The 19,965-nt window shown below is 43.6% G+C and overlaps 3 protein-coding genes across 7 annotated transcripts in view; all 3 read right to left on the bottom strand.

The window, feature by feature from the left end:
* Nucleotides 1-1,983: 1,983 nt before the first annotated feature.
* On the bottom strand, nucleotides 1,984-5,122 carry LOC106633728 (AT-rich interactive domain-containing protein 1A). Of its 3 annotated transcripts, XM_042212943.1 has the most exons (6): nucleotides 5,011-5,122; nucleotides 4,894-4,937; nucleotides 4,066-4,814; nucleotides 3,862-3,915; nucleotides 3,259-3,807; nucleotides 1,984-3,179 (listed from the first exon to the last, which is right to left on the bottom strand). In XM_042212943.1, exons 1-5 carry the CDS (start codon nucleotides 5,031-5,033, stop codon nucleotides 3,265-3,267), a joined length of 1,413 nt encoding a protein of 470 aa, XP_042068877.1. In that variant the 5' UTR covers nucleotides 5,034-5,122; the 3' UTR covers nucleotides 1,984-3,179; nucleotides 3,259-3,264. The 3 variants fall into 3 exon arrangements, with proteins under 3 accessions (XP_042068877.1, XP_042068876.1, XP_042068875.1); XM_042212942.1 differs by having other exon boundaries at nucleotides 3,259-3,915; XM_042212941.1 differs by having other exon boundaries at nucleotides 3,259-3,900; nucleotides 4,051-4,814; nucleotides 5,011-5,121.
* A 2,265-nt stretch (nucleotides 5,123-7,387) lies between these two features.
* Nucleotides 7,388-12,360, bottom strand: LOC102310827 (secretagogin). Of its 2 annotated transcripts, none has more exons than XM_005944791.2 (11): nucleotides 12,209-12,360; nucleotides 11,425-11,495; nucleotides 11,034-11,129; nucleotides 10,813-10,902; nucleotides 9,663-9,719; nucleotides 9,382-9,459; nucleotides 9,243-9,298; nucleotides 8,686-8,731; nucleotides 8,483-8,542; nucleotides 8,197-8,265; nucleotides 7,388-7,945 (listed from the first exon to the last, which is right to left on the bottom strand). In XM_005944791.2, the coding sequence occupies exons 1-11, from the start codon at nucleotides 12,276-12,278 to the stop codon at nucleotides 7,820-7,822; spliced, it is 819 nt and encodes a 272-aa protein (XP_005944853.1). In that variant the 5' UTR covers nucleotides 12,279-12,360; the 3' UTR covers nucleotides 7,388-7,819. The 2 variants fall into 2 exon arrangements, with proteins under 2 accessions (XP_005944853.1, XP_005944854.1); XM_005944792.2 differs by having other exon boundaries at nucleotides 11,034-11,126.
* Nucleotides 12,361-12,488: 128 nt separating this feature from the next.
* LOC102313419 (F-actin-uncapping protein LRRC16A) overlaps nucleotides 12,489-19,965 on the bottom strand; it is a 31,070-nt gene continuing 23,593 nt past the window's right edge. Inside the window, exons 31-38 of one of the 2 annotated variants that reach the window (XM_042212944.1) lie at nucleotides 19,589-19,833; nucleotides 19,359-19,474; nucleotides 17,973-18,492; nucleotides 17,676-17,718; nucleotides 17,347-17,532; nucleotides 17,103-17,240; nucleotides 15,144-15,302; nucleotides 12,489-14,847 (exon numbers count right to left, since the gene is read on the bottom strand). In XM_042212944.1, the coding sequence (XP_042068878.1) occupies nucleotides 14,735-14,847; nucleotides 15,144-15,302; nucleotides 17,103-17,240; nucleotides 17,347-17,532; nucleotides 17,676-17,718; nucleotides 17,973-18,492; nucleotides 19,359-19,474; nucleotides 19,589-19,833 (1,520 nt within the window). In that variant the 3' untranslated portion in view covers nucleotides 12,489-14,734. The remainder of the gene's footprint in view (nucleotides 14,848-15,143; nucleotides 15,303-17,102; nucleotides 17,241-17,346; nucleotides 17,533-17,675; nucleotides 17,719-17,972; nucleotides 18,493-19,358; nucleotides 19,475-19,588; nucleotides 19,834-19,965) is intronic. The other variant, XM_042212945.1, reaches the window with a different exon arrangement.

The raw sequence follows: 19,965 nt of genomic DNA, 5'->3' as shown, positions 1-19,965 counted from the left end.
CACCGAGATCACTTTTTGTTACCTGAATGTAAAACAAAAGGAATAAGAAAAAGTCTTTTTTTTTTCCTCAACTAAATAATATCAATGCACTTTATTGTAACAAGTCCTTTTTTTTCAATAAAAATATAATAAAAAAAGTATAAATTACTGTCAAAGTGAAGTTCATAAATGAGTTTATTTTTAAAGTTTGCTACAATTTAAATGAGCCGGACACCAAAGAAAGTTTGGTCAGTTGAAGTCTTGTGCAGTGATTTCTTTTGTCTGTGTCACCGTAAACGTCACCCTGACGTCTGACTTCTGGTGTTCATGGAGGTTGGAGGACATCTAATGGTCAAATGTAGTCAGTGAAGCTTTGGCAGAAAACAGTATGAGAAAAAGCAACAACACACAGTGGATTACATTATCCATGTAACCACATAACAAACATTACAATCACCTCTTGGTAGAGATGATTGTAAGAGCATTCTGTTTTCTGTAGTTTGAACTATCAAGACGAGATACTGAAGCAGAAAGAACAGAGCATTCACCTCCACCCACCCATAACGGGTCATGTTTAGTCTTTACATCTTACTGTGAGCTGTTTTATATTCTTTGACCTCTGAGGACTCTATGAGAGAACACACTACACAACTAGAGAAGTAGAGAATTGTTACAATCTTGTGTCTTTGTCTCTCTGGAGCCGTTAATTTGAAAAATCCTGTCAGTCACTAGAATTTTAACGCGATAGCATTTTCCAAGATGGCCGCCTCTTTCAACAGAGGAAACAGCTATTCTGCTGCAAACTTCAAGAAACTTCAAGAAAAAAGTAAGAAATAGTAAAAAATAACAGATGTTAAAAAATACTATTGGATTAGATATTCAGGTGGTGCAGTAGCACTGTTGTCTCACAGTGTGTAGTGCTCTTAATGGTATTTGAACATTAGTGTGGTGGTTAGAATTTCATCCAGGCCAGGGCCTTTCTGCGCGGAGTTGGTATGTTGGTGTGGGTTCTCTCAGGATACTCCGGCTTCCTCCCACAGTCGAAAAACGTGTAGTGAGTGGGGTTGGGTTAGTTGGTGATTCTAAGCTGCTCATAGGGGTGAATGTGAGTGTGAGTGGTTGTCTCTCTCTCTGTGTTTGCCCTGCAACAGACTGTTGTGGTTCCTACCATCATTTAGACAATTCCAGTAATATAGTTACTGTTCTTGTTAATGATAAACTACAAATTTACCTCAAATTACTAAAATATCTATACTTAAGTACGAGAACTGATTCTAGAAAATAAATATCTGCTATTGAAAGAATCGATCATTATAGAAATTTTGTTTGGACTAATATTCAAACTTATTTCCAGTTTATTTTGTTTTCTTTAAACCACAGGATGGCTGTTTTCTAGTCTTTACCATTGGATTATGTTATTTTATTCACTGATCAGGACTTTGTACATGGTGTACTCCTTTTAATCTATTTTATCTAAAGTTATCTTTCTTTATAGCTTATTTTATTTTCTAACTGTTATCAATTAATTTTTTGTAATGTTTTACTCATTCAAATTTGTAATTAATTTCTTTGATTTGTGTTGTTAATTATATGTCAGTTATTGAAGCATGTCATTTCTTTTATTAGCTTTTTAATCATCTTTGAAACACTTTGTTCAATAGAGTTTGATTTAAGCAGCTGCATCTGCCTTGGTTGCTTTACATCTGCTGCCTTGCAAACCGTAGCCTTTCATGCAGTTTCTGACTGGAGGCTTCTTCCTGTTAAAAGGGAGTTTTTCCTTCCCACTGTCATCAAAGTGCTTGTTCATAGGGGCTCATAATTGTTGGGTTTTTCTCTGTATGTATTATTATAGGGTCTACCTTACTATATAAAGCGCCTTGAAGTGGTTGTTGTTACGATTTGACACTGTTTAAATAAATGAGGGAGTAAAAGATCCATAAAGCAAATATATGTTACTGCAGATGAACTGCAATGCACTTTTGACTAAAGTGCATTTTGATTGAATGTAAAGCAAAGCCCACAACACTGTACTGTAAACGGTGTGCTACAAAATATCTATAAAAAGTTTTACAATAAATGATATCTCTATCTATCTATGAGTAAAGGAAAGTATGGTAAAACCCCCAAACAAGCAACAGACACTACGAAAGCTGAAAATGGAAAACCAACAGCGAGTTCATTGGAGCTGGGATCTGATGGTGAAGCGTCTCCTGCAGTCAAAGCTGTGTCATTTTGACCACACAGACTCGCTGCTTAATGACAGGGAGAAACACCACACACACAGGAAGTCAGTGTCCAAAAAAACAGCACTGTCATTATCTCCCCAAACTGGAGATGACTAAGCTAATAACAGCTATCAGAGGAGGAGGGGTGGGACGGTGTTTGAGCAAGAAGCAGCAGAAAAGTGAAAAGACAAGAAAGTAGCATTTGATGATACATCTATGAGATATGTATATTAATACTCAAGACTTTTTGTCCAAAGACAAAGCAATAGTGAATATTCTCTACAGAATAAAAACACTTTAATCCGAGCCTGTTAATACGGTTTCCTTTTAAGGCACAAAAAGACAACACCTGATACTGACGGTGAAGGCATGATCAAAGTTCACAACTGGGCCCCAAAAACAAGACACCCACACCTTTCAAAGCTAGAATCGCTGCTTGTGCTTTGAATTGCCTTAGTTTATGCTAATCCCTAATAGTGACCACCTGCTTGGCAGACTACCACCATTTTCCGTTTAGCATCTGGTTGGTTGTAGTCCTGACTGGACTGTAATTTTTGCCATTGATAGAAGGCATTAAACTGCCATGTTTCCACCCCTTGTTCTTGAAGTGAAAATTGTGGTTGTGAACCCTGAACACTTGCTGAAACATTAAAGCTAAGCAGGTTTGCTTTGCTAAGCTACACAACTGTAAGATAATTACAGTCTTTGGGGCTTAAGGCCTGAGAGGAATTTTATGTTTAACTATTTCAGGGGGGAAATAAAAGTGCCTTTTGTGCATCAGTTTGTATACTGCAACATTATGGTAGCAACAGTACAAACCTAGATCTACTGAGCAGCTCAGTTTATCATGAGAGCATGCATAAAACTGAACAAACAGGAAGTTTTAACAATAGCCAGGGACTGCAGCTCTGTGCACTTTATTAATTTAAGAAAATCTGATGCCATGCCAGAACGAGCTGCAGGTGAGGCCAGAACCTGAGGAGAGAAAAATGGAGTTTTTATAGCTTCTTAGAAACAAAACAAATACAAATAAAAGACAACCATTCAGAAATACCTATTGCTAACATCTGTTGTAGATGGGTGCCTGTTGCTGTGGCCACCTGTAGAGATTTCTTAATGAAACTGGAATGGGTCTGAAACTTCTTGGGTCAGCCAAGTCCCACATGCCAGATTTGGTTTGCAGCACACCTCCACTTGGAGAGTTGGCTTCACTGCCCTGGAGCTTGCTGACTTTGTAGCGTGGCTGCTGGGGGAAAGGCAGAGGCTGGGCCTGGGGCTTGCTGGCCTCGTAGCGTGGCTGCTGGGGGAAAGGCCGAGGCTGGGCCTGGGGCTTGCTGGCCTCGTAGCGTGGCTGCTGGGGGAAAGGCCGAGGCTGGGCCTGGGGCTTGCTGGCCTCGTAGCGTGGCTGCTGGGGGAAAGGCCGAGGCTGGGCCTGGGGCTTGCTGGCCTCGTAGCGTGGCTGCTGGGGGAAAGGCCGAGGCTGGGCCTGGGGCTTGCTGGCCTCGTAGCGTGGCTGCTGGGGGAAAGGCCGAGGCTGAAACTTACTGGACTCGTCGCCCAACTGTTCACGCTCGGGTTGTACCTGGGCATGGAGCTTGCTGGCCTCGTAGCGTGGCTGCTGGGGGAAAGGCTGAGGCTGTGCCTGGTGCTTTCTGGCCTCGTAGCGTGGCTGCTGGGGGAAAGGCTGAGGCTGGGCCTGGGGCTTGCTGGCCTCGTAGCGTGGCTGCTGGGGGAAAAGCCGAGGCTGGGCCTTACTGGACTCGTCGCCCAACTGTTCACGCTCGGGTTGTACCTGGGCATGGAGCTTGCTGGCCTCGTAGCGTGGCTGCTGGGGAGGGGGCTGGGCCTGGGGCTTGCTGGCCTCGTAGCGTGGCTGCTGGGGGAAAGGCCGAGGCTGAAACTTACTGGACTCGTCGCCCAACTGTTCACGCTCGGGTTGTACCTGGGCATGGAGCTTGCTGGCCTCGTAGCGTGGCTGCTGGGGGAAAGGCAGAGGCTGGGCATGGAGCTTGCTGGCCTCGTAGCGTGGCTGCTGGGGGAAAGGCCGGGCCTGGGGCTTGCTGGCCTCGTAGCGTGGCTGCTGGGGCAGCGGGCGAGGCTGGGGCCGAGACTGAAACATACTGGACTCATCGCTAAACTGTTCTTGCTTGTCGTGTGGCTGGGTCTGGTGCTCATTACTTGGCCGCTGGGGCACAGAACGCATCTCAATTGGATAACTTGAGACGATTCCTGCGTCAATCCAGTTTCTTTTCTGGGATGGTGCCAAACCCCACATGGCATCCTTGGACTGGAGGGCACCATCAGTATCACCCTGGTAATATGATGGTTTGTGGGGTTGTGATGAGCCAGATCTGTAGCTAGACATGCTTTCTTGTTGAAGGTAACCATTTAATGGCCTACCAGAGGAAGCACCAGCACCACCAGGCAGACCTGCAGCAGTGGGGTAAGAACTCTCAGGTGACCCATTTTCAGGCCCATAAACACCCAGAGAGCTTCGGGGTTGTGCATAGCTCTTATGTCTGGAGACAGGATACTGATTGTGTGGAAAATCCTCAGGCTTCCCAAAATAAGGCTTAATGACACTGGAGTAGCTCCTCCTGTAAGTAAGAGCTACAAAGAGAAAATTAAATCGACAGTGCTCTAACAGGTTAGTGATTGCATAATGTAGTTTGCACACATCAACACTCACCCTCAGCATGCTTGCTGAAGGCCAACAGTGAGAGCAACAACACCCTGGAAATACAATGTGTGTTAAACAAAGTCAGCATATCAACAGATTTGCTAAAATGGAACAAAACAAGTTTACCTCACACAAGGTCCAGAGGCCATCTTTCACAAAGCACAACCCAGCAGCCTGCAGAGCACGCACTGTTGCTTGCAAACAAACAACAGGTTGAGAACCAATCATATAGCACTAATTTGAATCAGGCGGGAGAGATTAGCAGAGGCCCTTCCATCCACCTCAGCAGCTGTTTGGAATTAAACTAATTAGCCAGCGTAGTTTGTAGACTACTTACAGGATCAGCTGACCAAAGTGATGACAGAACTTTAGCCCCTGTGTCTAATTATTGAGACACCCAACCACGAGTTTTTGGATGCCACCTAAATCCAGTAGAGTTTACATTCAAATTTGTGGTGCATAATGACTTTAAACTGACATGTCTTCACACCAAGGTACCCCATTCCTTATTGGTCTATTATCTTAAAATGGGTGTTAAATTATGAAATATACTAAAATAAACCTAGTGATGAAAATTCAAGACTTTGGTTTCTAGAGGCTTTATGATATTTTATCATAAAAAACCACATGCTGTCCCTTTTTCCCACTACATGGTTGTAGAAATGTTGTTAGCATTATATTTTTGTTTAGTCTTACCAATAAAATGTAGATAGGAAGGAGTTTTCTGCAGGTTCACATTTGAAAGGAGACTCCACTCAGGCAAGTCTGCTGGACCAGATGGAGTGAGTCCCCACGTCCTCAAGGCCTGTGCCCCCCAGCTTTGTGGAGTCTTCCATCAAGTGTTCATGCTGATTCTGAGTCTGAGGGTCCCGGTGCTGTGGAAGACATCATGCCTCATCCCTGCACCAAAGACGCCACGTCCCAGTGACCCCAGGATTACAGACCTGTCGCACTGACCTCCCACATCATGAAGACCCTGGAAAGGCTCATCCTGGACCAGCCGGCGAGCACTGTGAGGGTCATGTTTTTTGACTTTTCCAGTGCTTTCAACACCATCAGGCCGACCCTCCTGGGTGATAAGTTAGCAGCGATGCAGGTGGATGCTTCTCTGGTGTCCTGGATTGTTGATTACCTGACAGGAAGACCACAATATGTACGTCTCCCACAGTGTGTGTCTGACAAGGTGATCAGCAACACAGGGGCACCACAGGGGACTGTCCTCTCCCCCTTCCTCTTCACCCTCTACACCACAGACTTCAGCCACTGCACAGAGACCTGCCATCTTCAGAAGTTTTCTGATGACTCTGCGGTGGTTGGATGCATCAGCAGGGATGATGAGACAGAGTACCGGGCTGTGGTCGACTCCTTTGTCACGTGGTGTGAGCAGAATCATCTGCAGCTCAACGTGGCAAAGACCAAGGAACTGATCGTGGACTTCAGGAAGACCAGGAAACACTTGACCCCTGTTTCAATCCAGGGGGTCAGTGTTGACATTGTGGAGGACTATAAATACCTTGGAGTTCACATTGACAATAAACTGGACTGGGCTAAAAACACCACAGCACTTTACAGGAAGGGCCAGAGTCGTCTCTATTTTTTGAGGCGACTGAGGTCCTTCAACATCTGCCAGAAAATGCTAGGATTTTCTATGAGTCTGTTGTGGCCAGTGCGATCCTCTATGCTGTTGCATGCTGGGGGACTCAATAAACTGATCCGTAAGGCCAGTAATGTTGTGGGGATGGAGCTGGACTCCCTCAAGGTGGTGTCGAGAGGCGGATGCTGTCCAAGATAAAGACAATGTTGGATAACACCTCCCACCCACTCCATGACATGCTGGTCAGTCACAGGAGCACGTTCAGTGAGAGACTGAGATTACCATGAAGCACCACTGAACGACACAGGAAATCTTCCTGCCTGTGGCTCCCTGTACAACTCATCCACTTAACACACTGTTTACTGCTACAGCTACAGCCTTCTTGCACATGTTCTTCTTTCTTATTCAGTTTCTGATGGGTGCAGAGGGATTTATTATAAACAAATAAACCTTAAACCTGTCTGGGGTAAAGCAGACACAACACGGCATCATGGTTCACTGAGCTCATTTTATGTGAACAAGTTCTGGTAGATTTGGAGATTTGTTAGGGTAAATGAAGCCAAATATAATAGGAGAAAAGATGTCCTGGGTATGTAGAAGTTTTTAAAATTGTTTCACAGTACAGGCCTCTAAGACTTTATACTAACTCAGCGTAAGAGGCACATCCTCTGATTAGTTTCATGATAGAAGGCTTTAATATAAACTTAAATCTAGAGCATCAGTTTGGAGGGACAGCATATGAAAGGTATATTTTCAAAGTAATAAACAGGACTGTTTCCTGTTATGTGATATTTAATAATCTAAGGTGGTCCTTGTTGCCAGATTGATGTTTTTCAGTAAAAAGACTTCAGGAGTCCTGCCGGTCGTCTGTGACTCCTGTGGTTTATGTTCAGAAAGACACTACTGACAAAACGTAAATCATTTTTATTAAATCTCTTCTATCTTTGCTACTTTCACAGTAATGTCATGCAAACAGAGACTTAGTCACATTACGCAGAATCAGCATGCGTTGGAAAAAGCAACATTATAATAATTCAAAGCAGATAGATATGTTTTACTTATCTACAGTAGAGTAATGTCATTATGGCAAGATCCACATTTAATGCAAAATATTTTCAAATAAAGAAAGATATTTACAGTTATGGAAATATGACCCAGTTAATAGGAACACAACACCATTTATCAACATGCCTGCAAAAACTGGGATAAGACGAGAAACCACAGGTGAAGAAAGAAAAGGGACGAGTTAAGACAATCAGCAGGATACAAAGAAGACGGCAAGTAAAAGAGATCAGCAGAGGAAGGAAGGATATACACTTCTTTGAATGTTTCCAGGGTCAGTTAGCTGAGCTTAAGGCCGAGGCAGAGAGCCAGCTCATTCTTTTGGATCTTTCCGTCTCCATTGATGTCACAGTGACCCATCAGGGCTTTCCTGAACTTATCCAGGTCTGTCCCACTGATGCTGGGCTGCAGAAAGAATTTATAGCTGTGAAAGTCTTAGTGGATTTAAATGCTTCAAATAAAAGTCTCTACAGGTTATTAAAACAAAGAAAGGTTTATTTAAAGAAAGTACCAACTCTTCTCTGTAAGGGTTTTTTGTTTTGTTACAGAATAACTGCATTTTTGTGAGTGATATCAAAAATCATACAACAACAGAAACATTTAAACAGCACTAAACAAAAACACTGCTGTCGGGATCGTAAGAGTAAGAGTTATACCTTCACCAGCTCCATCATATCTTTGACAAATCCATCCACCTCAGGGCCCTCCAGTGCACCCGTCTTACTCTACACACACGTGGCATAATATTATTTTATCATCAAGAATAACTGCGTGTCAGAACTTCAAAGGTTTTCTTTCTCTATTCACATTTTTAAAGCTACATGAAAAATGTGCTTTGCGTGAACCAGTCCTGCTCTCTGGTTGTACTATTAACAAAACAACAAAAGAATTCAAGCCCAGTGAGAAAGAGATGATTATTAAAGTGGGCAAAATTCCACTTACAACATCATAGTGAGCGAATATCTTCTCAAAGTCCCTCTTTCTGTCTTCCTGACTGCAAGCCTGAGAGCAGAATGTTGCACTGAATGTGAATAAATGAACATCCAAACTGAGTATGAAAGGTTAAATATGATTCAGTCACAGTGGCTTTGTTGTTAGGTGCAGTTTATCCACTTTACACTACAAGTCAGCCTCTTCACACTTACATCCATCTTAAACTTCAGCAGGAAATTTTCTTTTAAGGCCAAAATTCTGGAGAAAAGAAACAGATTTTTGTCAAATAGAAATATGATAGAATCCAATAAATATTTTCAATCCCTCAAAGGCTTTTGTGAGCGATTCTATCGGGATGCAAGGACAAAAAAAAAGAAAATATTTTAAAGCAGAACAATAGAAAATGAAAACAAAATAGAAAAACATGTAAAAACATCATAAAGAGACTAAAAACGGTGACAAGCAAGGTCACAAAAACAAAAGAACACAGAGAGGCCGATCGATCAAAACAAAGAAAATGACCGATAAAGTGACAGGGGTGCCACCAAGGGGGGGCAGGGGCCATCCCCCCCCCAAAATGTGCTGGCCCCCTCAGTGCTGCTTATACAGTTTTTGTCATCTGTAGTGTGTCATGTAGTATGTCCCTCACGATTTCCCATCCTCACCCCCTCCCCTGTGTCACCCCCATGAAAAAGTACTGCAGGCGTTGCTGCAAAAAGGGTGTAAAAACACTCGTTGGTGCCAGAAAGTGAAACAATTCGAACAGTACCTGGCCAGGTCATTGAGATCCAGTCTGCCATCTTTGTTTTTGTCGAACATTTTCATCTAGAGGGGGGAAAAAAACCCCGTCAGAGTGAAGATGAGCCAAACTTGTTGCCCCCCCAAATCCCAACCTCACTGCCCGTTACCATGGTGTCAGTGTACTCCTCCAATTTTTTGGGGGTGATGGTCTTCCCATGTTGGAGGAACAAGTCTTGAAGAAACCCCTGAAGAAAGACACAAGAAAGACGCGTCTGCCACAGAGAAACTCCACCAAATGTGCTTTTTTCATTTTAATTAAGCCCCAATAACGATCTAATCTGGGTTCACACAATAAGCAAATCGATGATTTTTGGGGATCTGAAATCATTTCACCACCTCCGAAAGCTGTGTCTGCTTTTAAGATATTTCCTCAGATTTGAACTTTCACCTTGAGTTCAACAGCTGAGATGTAGCCACTGCTGTCTGTGTCATAGTTTCTCCAAATCTGCAAACAGAAAAAAAGGATAAATCCTAAAAATAAACCATCAACATGAAATTACAGTTCGTCTTTGTGCCGAAGGTTGAGCCACACCGACAACAGTCTAACCTACAGGTCTCCCCTTCAAGGTCCTTTCCTTGTTCAGCTTTGGACCTCTTCCAGCACGTTGCACTTTTTAGATCATTCAGTGGATGCACAGTGGATCTCTACTAGTGTGTGAAACTTCACGTAAATGTTGTGGAAGATTGCAAAGTCACAGGAAGCCAAATGTGAACAGTAGGGCAGATGGTGAGCGAACATCATCCTGGTGTGCCCAGAACTTTCCATCGATGGTTTCCAACTCTGTTGGTGAGGAATTTTCCTATTTAAGGAAAGATGGTTAGCTGGAGGTGAAGCAGAGAACGGGAGGAGGATGGTGTCAGCGAGAAGCCTGCTGAAACTAAGTTTAAAGTAACTGAAGCAATAGTGTCCAAGGAGGAAACCAGAGAAGGTGGAGCTTCCCGACGTGTTTTTACCAAAGTGTCCATGGTTAAAAATAAAGAAAGAAATCCAGGTTCTCCTCTGTTACGACTCAAAAGCTGCAACATAAATATGGAGACTAATACCAGAATTTCACAAAGCAGAGGTTTTAATTTAAATTACATAATAAGTTAGCTGAAAAAAAGCTGGGCGCCTCCCCGAAAGCCTCCCTCAGGTGTGCCTTTATCCACACCTCACCAGGTGTGATCAGCTGCCAACAGCTGAACACTCTCGCCCTGCAAAGAGATTAGGGGCTGCAGAGCGGTGTCATTCGTAATGATTGATAAGACAGGGAATATTGATTGTCTATTAAATTAAAAGGTTAACGCCTTTACAGTTTCATTTAGTATTTAGTTTTATTTGCATGCATTATCTATGTAATTATAATTCTGAGCATTTTGTGACTCATGGTGTTTCAGAAATGTGCACATAAATACCAAAAGGAAACAAAACTGTTGATATTGATTAATCTCTGATTTGTGAAATGTTCTTCCACACTGTTACTCATTAAATACCCATCCTCCTCCTCCTCCTCCTCCATTCCTCATCGCTCCATTATTTGTTGACCTTTGACCCTCACCCTCATAAACTCCACACTGTTGTCCAGCGGCGTCTCTCTGCGGAACAGAAGTAGGAAGTTCTCCTCCTCTGGCAGCATCAGTGTGGCCAGCTGAAAAGGTGACATACAGAAGAATCTGTTGAGTCTAATTTCTTCTCCTTTTTTGTAATGTGTGTTTTTTTGTACAGGAGTGAATATGCTTGTTGGTTGCTGACAGAACACATCGAAGGCTGACCTCGTACCTCTTGGATCTGCAGACGTCCGTCAGCCCCGATGTCACACGCAGGCATGAACTTCTCTTTCAGCCTTCTGATTTTGTCCTCAGTTATCGCCTCCTTCTGAAAACAGCATGGACGTCAGTCTGCAGCTAATGAGTTTTGGGCATTTCTGGGTCCTGTTTACTTATTATTTTTTAACCTCTGGGAGTTACAGTGAAATTTTCGAGGCCTTCAAATGTGACAGCTGACCCAGAAAAATCCAAATGCTACCAAAAAGTTACCATAGTTGTTTTAATCGTGTCTGACTTTTACAGTGGAAATGTTAAAAAAAATACAAACTGTAGTTCAGAACCTCGTTTGGCCAACAGGAAACGATTCGCTCATCGTTAACCGTTCTCACACGTGGATCTCTTACCTTCATCCCGAGTTTGTGCAACGTGTGTTTAAAGAAGGCCTCCAGCTCACTGGCTTCGATGTAGCCGTCGTCTACGACAGAAACAAAATGATGGTTTTTCTGTCACTTACTCTCGAGTAGAACTGCTTATGTGACACTGACACAGTTTCACTTCTTTCTTCCAGCTAAACTGGTTCAGTTCTTCTGCATGAGTCGTTTTCAGAGAGCTGAATCATAACAGGATTTACTGCGACGGTTACAATCTTTCCAAACAATGTAGTTTGTTTAAAATTAATTTTTATAATTCAGATAAAAACTGAGTTTCCTCTTAAAGTCACAAAGTTGAAGCTGGAACTGAAGAAAGTCTCAACAGCTGGATTAAACCCTGCACTGTTCACACGTATCATCATCATCTCACACATTCACTTCCATCAGCTACAAATCACAATCACAACAATTTATTAGTTTATTTTTGTATTTGATTGTAGTTTTACTTTTATTTGAATTCCATCATTATTTTCTGCTTAAGGACTTTTGCATTTCTTCGTGCCCTGTTCCATTTGATTGATTACTGCACATTATTAAGCTATTATTTTATTTAATTATTGGTCTGTTTGTTAAGCTGCTGTAACATGATCGTCCCAACTCACTGGTTTCATATCACGTCAAGTTTTGCACTTTCTATTTAGAAGCAGTAGCAAATTCAAATCAATTATACAGTTTGTATGCCAGATATCTTTTTAATACGTTCATATATATATATATATTAGTAATTTAAGGTCCATTAAAAAGCTCGCCTTCTTACCATTTATGTCAAAATGTTGCCAGATCTGTAAGAATCCTGCAGCGTCCAGTCTGTCCAGTGCGCTGTCCATGGTGCTTTAGACCAGTCTACAGGCAGGAAACAAACGTGCCTGACGTCCTCACAGAGAGACAAAGACGGTCTGTCCCCCTGAAATAAAATCTGCTCAGGCGTCGCCTGAAATCAGCTAAATGAGCATAAAGACTTGGTGGTCTGTATATATGAAGGGAGGGGTGAGCGAGAGTGCCCAACAGACATGCGTGTAAAGAGAGCGAGAGAGAGACACAAGTAAAATAATATTTATTGGTATAAACATTCAAATACAGAAATATCTGACCGTGCGCTGTCACATTTACAGCAAATCTATAAAAACAGATAAAAAGAAAAGAAACCCATCACCAAGGATTTTAAATCACATGACACAAACCCCTCTTAGTCTGTAATCAGTGTCGGCTCATATTTACAGGATACATCGGTGAGGGCAGCAGTACATGATGAACAGAAATCACTTTGTTTGTTTAAACACTGAACCTTTATGGACTCGTGATAGCAGAAGAGTAACAGATGGTGACATTTACCAAAGGCAGTTAGATGTTTCGGATACACGCACTGCTTATTTTCATTTAGATAGAACCAATTAAATATTACAGGACAGTTCACCTCCAAATCAAATGTGCTATTTTTTCTGAGAGATCAGCTGCAGAGATGTGAACTCACCTCGGGGTGCTCTAAGGGCCAAACAGTACCTTTGAATAGCTCAGCAGTGATGCGTCTTTCCAGACATCATGACCGGCTCGTTATAAAAAACCCTCCACGAGCCGTGGAAAGAGCAGCTTCACATGGGAACGGTTACCATAGCTCTACCAGCCCAGAGAAGCACGCAGACAGCCAACATTAAGGACTCGTCAGTGTTTACATCCCGTAACAGGAATCACGTCCCAACATGGGTACGTGCTCGTTTGCCTGAGCAGACTGTTGGATGGTTGTAGTTTGGTAGAAAGAAAATAGTTCCCACATGAAACTGCTCACAGCAAAGTTTGTGGACTTCATGAGAAACAGGGGCGTGACTTCAGCAAAGAGGTTTCCAGGTGTATTTTCAGGTGCTTCAAGAACTACTGTGCACTTCATGATCAAGAAAAACTAAATAGGAAAAAGCGGGGAACCCACGCCAACACAATCCAGAAATACAGGGTGGGGGAAAACATGCAAACGTGAGTTTGGGGTGAACTGTTGCTTTAAATTTTGCATCTCAAATCTTCATATTACCATCCTCCTTGTTGGCTTACTTTTGCCTGACTTTGAGCAAATAAATAAAAGGAGCACGAGCTGCTCTCTGTCTCCACCTGCTGAGGTTTTTTTGCTGTGTTCACATCACGTAAAATGAGCGTAGCAGCTGTTTTTCTGGGTTCAAACCCACTGTTCAACTGGGCTGAAGGCCAAGCTGTGGATGAAATGAGGCGTCTGTATCATTTCCCTCCGCGGTGACTGGAAGGCTCTAATTGGAGGTTTGCAGTCGGAAGTGGACGTGGACGAAAGCAGCATTTACAGTCCACTCGACATAAACGCAGCATCGTCTCACTGTTCCTCTGACGCTCCGTTTATGTCGCTAAAATGTTACATCTCGATCTTGATTAAAAAATAAAAATAAATAATAATGATAATCTGATGGTGCTCTAATTAAATACACCGCATCGTTTCTGGTTTAACAATCGTTCCCTACTCTGTGTTTTGTCCTGGGAACATCTGGAATCATCTCAGCCTGCTGGCTGGTCGTGGACATTAACCTTATATTTAACTCTGTTTTATGACATTAGAGCTGGAGTCTAGCACTTTTACACATAAATCAACATCTGTTACATTCTGCACAAGCTAATACGTTGCTTATATAAAGCATGCCCAACCTCCAGTCACTGCTTTTAATGTTCCAGGCTGGAGTCCATGGAGTGGACTCGCTCTCAAACACGCGTGTCTTTGAGGAAACATCACTGTCACAATGTGCAGATTGATTTAGGATTTATCTCGCTATCAGAACGGAGCGACAGAAAATTCAGAACAGAATTTTTTGACTGGTTTGTTGCTCTTCTAATGAGTTGGAGAATTTTCCAGCTGCTTTGAATTTGCTGATTTAAAGATAATAAAGAAAGATTTTTAGACTTTGACCTTCTTACAGTCGCACAAAAACAACAAGTCAGACTCATTTTCCTCAGTGCTTTGGACTAAGTGAGCTTTTTATTGCTGAGTATGTTCATCTAAGCAGCCACAGATAAAACCCATCCTCCTGCTCTTTATGGTCCTATTAGAGCTTTGGACAGAAACAGTGGTGGGGTTGTTTTGATGTGCACGTTGTTTTGACAGCTGGGACTAATCCAAGGTCGGGAAAGTCCCACTGATAACAGCATGACAAAGTGCAGCATCCACTGCACGTACAAAGAAAAATATTTACACGTGTGTCTTTGTCCGTATGAACGAGATCGGCCTCCTTAAAGGTGGCCGAGCAGGATTTAGGTGACTGCAAACACCTTACAGGTGTCAGACTGATGTCGTGTCATCACTGGACTCGTCCTCTGATTTGCTGTTAGACTTCAGATCGGCCTCTTCATCAGCTGGACTCGGAGGTGCGTCAGACAGAGATGGAGGCCTCACTGCAGAGAGTGATAAAGATAATCATACTGATGCACTCTAACACCACCTCAAGCCTGTGGAATACAGTCTGTATACTTTACTATGAGGTTTGCTTGTTTTTCTAAAAAGAGGATGTGGTTATTATTCATACAGTACTAGACCCAATCAGCAGGGAGGACGCTGCGAGGTTTTGCAGATTACTCGTGATGCTCTGGGCATTCAAAACATCTTTGCAGAGACAGAATACAGCAGATCATCCTCCTGACTGATCCATCGAGCACCAACATGCAGTGATTGTAAGTGTGACTGGTTGTACCGTAGGCAGGGAGGGATTTGGTGCGCTCTCGGTTGTCCTCGCTTGCAGCTGAAAGGTTGACTGTCCTCTTCAGAGATGACGACCGCTGGCTGCCCGCGCCAGACGCTGCGCCTTCGACGGATCCATCAAACACATCGCCGTCTGTGGAACTCTCACCTGCTGGAAGAGAAGGACACACTGTCCGTAAAGACCGACACAAATTTGAAGCTGAAAACTCTCAGCGGCTTCATTTGATTTCCCAGCGTGGACTTGGACAGCAGATATGACCTACCGATGACTGATTAGGAACCGGTTTGAATGCAAAGGTAAGTGTTGGAAGTCAGAAAGGTACTATCCTACAGGATGAAGACGGTATCAAAGAAACTAATGAAAATGAAGGAAATAAATAAAGTGCAGTTCCTCTAATGGCCACTTGAAGGTGCGGCTCCATCCCCAAAGCCTCTTCTGTTAAAATGCAAAGTTTGTTTACAGCTTGATGCAAAAAGTGTCTCAATAATCTTTCCAATATAACTTCATAGTGGATGATTTTAAAAAAGCTTTTTTATTATTGAGTAAATTTTAAAGCAGTTTAGCATAACTGCCGCAGGCCGTTTGATTGACAGGCGTCCCGACCTCCACTGGACCTCTGCTCTGTGTTTGCTGGTGTCGGTGCCTTTTAAGGCATCTTCTGAGAATAATATTGGACAAATTACACATCTTATTGTACGAACAGATCAGTCTTTCCTTAATTTTTCGTGAATATATAATTGGTATAATATTTGTGTGCTAATGTGCAGGGTTGCATGTATCAACACCATTAAACACGTGGATGCAAACTGATGTTTTCATCCACGTGTTTTCTTTAAAAATAAAATATTGAACGAGGTTAAAACAACAACTCTGCGGTTCACACTGAGATATTCTGCAACGCTTCATCAGCTGAAACACACTCACTCTGAAGAGTGCAATAAACTGTCCTGGAAACGTACAAATGACCTTTTCTTCTCGTCTCTTTGACTTTAAAATCACATCTTTTTACACAACAATTAAAAAAAGAAGAGAAGTCGTCTTTTTTTCTTATTGCGCAGCTGAGTCGCTGTTTTAAGGAAAAACACTGAGTCCCTGTGAGCGTTAATTACACAACTAAAGCATTAAACTACCAAATCCCCCGCACAGTGACATTTGGACGTATCAAGTACAGGCTGGGATTGAACGCATCTGCTTTAAGTGTGACAGACCATCGCTTCAGACGTAACATGTGTGGTGTGTGGAGGCGTCAAACACGGCCCTGGAAGCCTCCATTAAACATGCAGGAACCTGGTAAATTAAGTGTTGTGCTTTGCCAGAGCGGCGAGTCGTGCAGCCTTCATCGCAGGGAAGCGTCTCAGCAGCCGTGGCTGTCTGACATCGTCTGAGTGGCCATCTGTGCCGAATTTAAACCACCTTATCAATAAAAAATAAGTAATAAATAAATAATACCTGAACTATAATGTTTATAGACTGAGATTGATGCCTTTTAATAAAGATTGATTATCTTAAATTGTTTATTGAAAGGTTTTACATATATGAGTCTTGTGTGACGCCTCATTTCTTTACATTTTACCAGGATAATGAAAAATAAGTGCTGCGATTTATTGAAACATCTGATCCATGCAAAGGAAACCAAGATGTGCTGCTTCGATCATGCTCTGGGGAGGCCGATCCATGACCCATAGTGTTTTTACTGCACTGGTATCGTATGTGGGATCATTGTTCTGCTGAAAAATGTGCAGACGGTACTGCACGGTGGACCAAAGTATGACGGCACTTTTCTGTCCATCGGTCTCATCAGCTGTGACGAGATCATCCAGGACTGGACCGAAAATGACGGTGTCCAATGAAAAACAGTGAACCAAGTATAAGGAGGTCCGGTGGCTTGAAAGAAAAATATAAAGAAATCAGAGTGACTCAAGACTTTTGCACAGTGCTGTAGGTACTAACCCTTCTGAGGAGAGAGAGCTTCTGCAGGGTTGCTGCTGGTACTCGCTCGCTCCTGTTCTGATGGTGCCCTCTTCAGGCGAGGAGCAGGAAGTGGTGCTTTGGGAGACAAGCTGCCCGTTGGAGCACTGCCACATTCATCTGACACACAGAGGAATCAACCAGTCAGACACTTGGTCTGGTTTTAAATGGGAACTGCATATATTTTTCAGCTTCAAAGTGGTGGCTTCGCCCTCTCCCTGCTTACCAGAGACGTAGGTGCTGCTTGGTCGGCGGCTAGCTGGGCTGAGGGGCCCAGAGGTGCAGGCTACCAGGGGTGCTTTGGTAGCCTGGGGTGGTTTGGGGGTGACACCAGATGGCTTAGCCCTGGGTGATGGCTCCGGTTTAGATTCATCAGTGTCTGCTGGCACGGCGTGATGGACTTCTGACTTGGCTGCAGGAAGACGATTGACAGCACCGTCAGCACAGAGCCAGCACGCTTGAAACATCACATTTTTCATGGCATTTCAAATTTCAAGTGGAGCCCTGCCTTTCATGTTCAGCCTCATCTGAAGGTAAGATGATAAAGACACAAACCTTTGTCACCGTCCACCTTGTCCTGTGCGTGAGCTGCCTCCGTCTGAAACCAGAGAAAGACATCTTTATATTCAGTCACTGAGTGCGCTCCTACTGGCCTTTTCATTAGGAACATCTGCAGCTCGGCTTACGTCGCTGCATCATTCTGACGAGTTCTGACGATGAAGCTACTTTACTACTGTAGCTGCACTCAGCAGTAATGTGGTACTGGTCTGTTCCTATTATTTTGTCCACCCCATGAACATTCATGTCTTATATTTTGGCTAATGATGCATCCAAACTTTAAACTCCACCTACTTTCTTCCCAGCCATTCTCTCCTGCCTGGCCTTCATCTCAGCCATCAGGTCCATTCTCATCATAGGAACTCCGATGTGACGGGGTTTGTGGGGGTTTCCCTTCTTCTCCACTTTCTCCACATGCTCTGTCTTCTCCAGGTTCTCCTTACTCTCCAGGTTCTTCTTTTCTTTCTCCTCCTCTGCAGGTTCGGTGGCAGCTGGAGACGCCTCAATCTCAGAATCTGTGTGGTTCGAAGAGTGAGACCTGTGGGGTTCCTGCTCGGGCTCCGCCACAATGGGACAGATTTTCACAGGTGATGTGGGAGATGCCGGTGTCGTCTCCCAAGTCACTGGGCACGGGGAAAGGGGTGCAGCTGTGGCAGAAGAGGCAGGTTGAGGTGGGGTGATGGCGGCAGATCCATGGCTCTTCTCTGAACGGGACGTTCGTTTGATGAGATTAAAGAAACCACTCTTCCTGGATTCACGTTTTTTATCCGCTCCTTCCTGAGTGCTGGTGGACGGACCTTTCCCAGAGGGAATTCTGGAGATGATCAAAATGAGAAAAGCTAAATTTATTCAGTCTCAAAAGTGAATTTGATGCCAAACATGTTCAAATTATAAGAAAACCTTAACCAACATGACCAACTGAATTTGGGAAATGATCACTTTAATGTCACTAAAAAAAGGGAAAACAATGTTTACGTCTCTTTGACTTCTCGACATGGAGCTGAACAGCTGTAGGACTGGAAAATATCCAATCCTACAGCTGTTTAGCACCAGATGAGGACGAGGTGGAGGAAATCCAACCAATACATGCATCTGCCACTATCCAAAACTCAAGAGGACAAATCCCAGCTGGTCACATGCAGGTCTCTAACATCCGCAAATCGTCCTCCAGCCTGTATTTAGCCTACAGTCAAAGGTGAATGCACGGTAGGCTTTACACCATCTGGCTAATAATAATAATAATAATTGGATTGCATTTATATAGCGCTTTTCGAGGCCCTCAAAGCGCTTTACAATTCCACTATTCATTCACTCTCACATTCACACACTGGTGGAGGCAGCTACAGTTGTAGCCACAGCTGCCCCAGACTGACAGAAGCGAGGCTGCTAAATCACGCCCCTCTGACCATCACCAGTAGGTGAAGTGTCTTGCTCAAGGACACAACGACCAAGGCAGACAGAGCTGGGGATCGAACCAGCAACCTTCCGGTTACAAGATGAGCTTTCCAACCCCCTGAGCCTCGGTTGCCAAGCTAAATACAAAGATGTGCATATTTGTACTTTAGCAAACTGCTGTTTTCAGGTAACGTAATGAACTGTTACTATTGTAATAAGTTACTTTTAAAAGTAAGATTACTTAAAGAGTGAAAATATGTAAAACAGTTTTGGCACGATGCTCACTTGAAGCCGAGTTTAATGACTTTCTTGGAGAAGAAGTCATCCAAGCCCTCGTCCAGCTTTCCCATGATGCTGTTCGGCTCTGCTTCCTGTGGCGCCGAGCCGCCCGTGGCCTCCCGCTGAAAGAGACAAACAGAGCTCAATTATTTGATGATGAGTTTACACTAAAAGGACTCACAAAACAAATCCCAAACATCCATCCCAGGGTTGATTTGGGGATGTTAGAGACCTACGTGTGGCCGAGCGGGTTTCGTCCTCTTGGGTTTTGGCCGGAATTTGGTGTGATGTTCCAGAGTTTTGTGCTCCATGGGCGGCAGCTCGGCCAGCGGGGCAGATTTTGCGTCCTGTGGAGTCGGGGGAGGGGGGAGGTCTTCGTAGTACGCTGACGTTCTGTCCAGCTGTGAAGGAGAAGGAAGAGGAGGGTCCTCGACGTGGATAGGTACCTCTTCCAGAGCTTTGTCGAGGTCAAACTCCAACTCTGACAGGCAAAGACAGAAGGAAGCAAAGCCTCATGGGAATTTCAAAAAGACAAGTCAAGATCGAACAAGTCAAATACCACCGCTGCAGGTCCTCACGCTAAGATGTTGTGTTATATTTTGTCCCATGATAC

This window comes from Haplochromis burtoni, unplaced genomic scaffold, assembly GCF_018398535.1.
Source record: "Haplochromis burtoni strain Fernald_Lab_line unplaced genomic scaffold, NCSU_Asbu1 Contig_402, whole genome shotgun sequence".
Classification (NCBI taxonomy): Eukaryota; Metazoa; Chordata; class Actinopteri; order Cichliformes; family Cichlidae; genus Haplochromis; species Haplochromis burtoni.
Note: the sequence above shows the minus strand (reverse complement) of the source record. Positions and strands in the feature narration are given on the sequence as shown.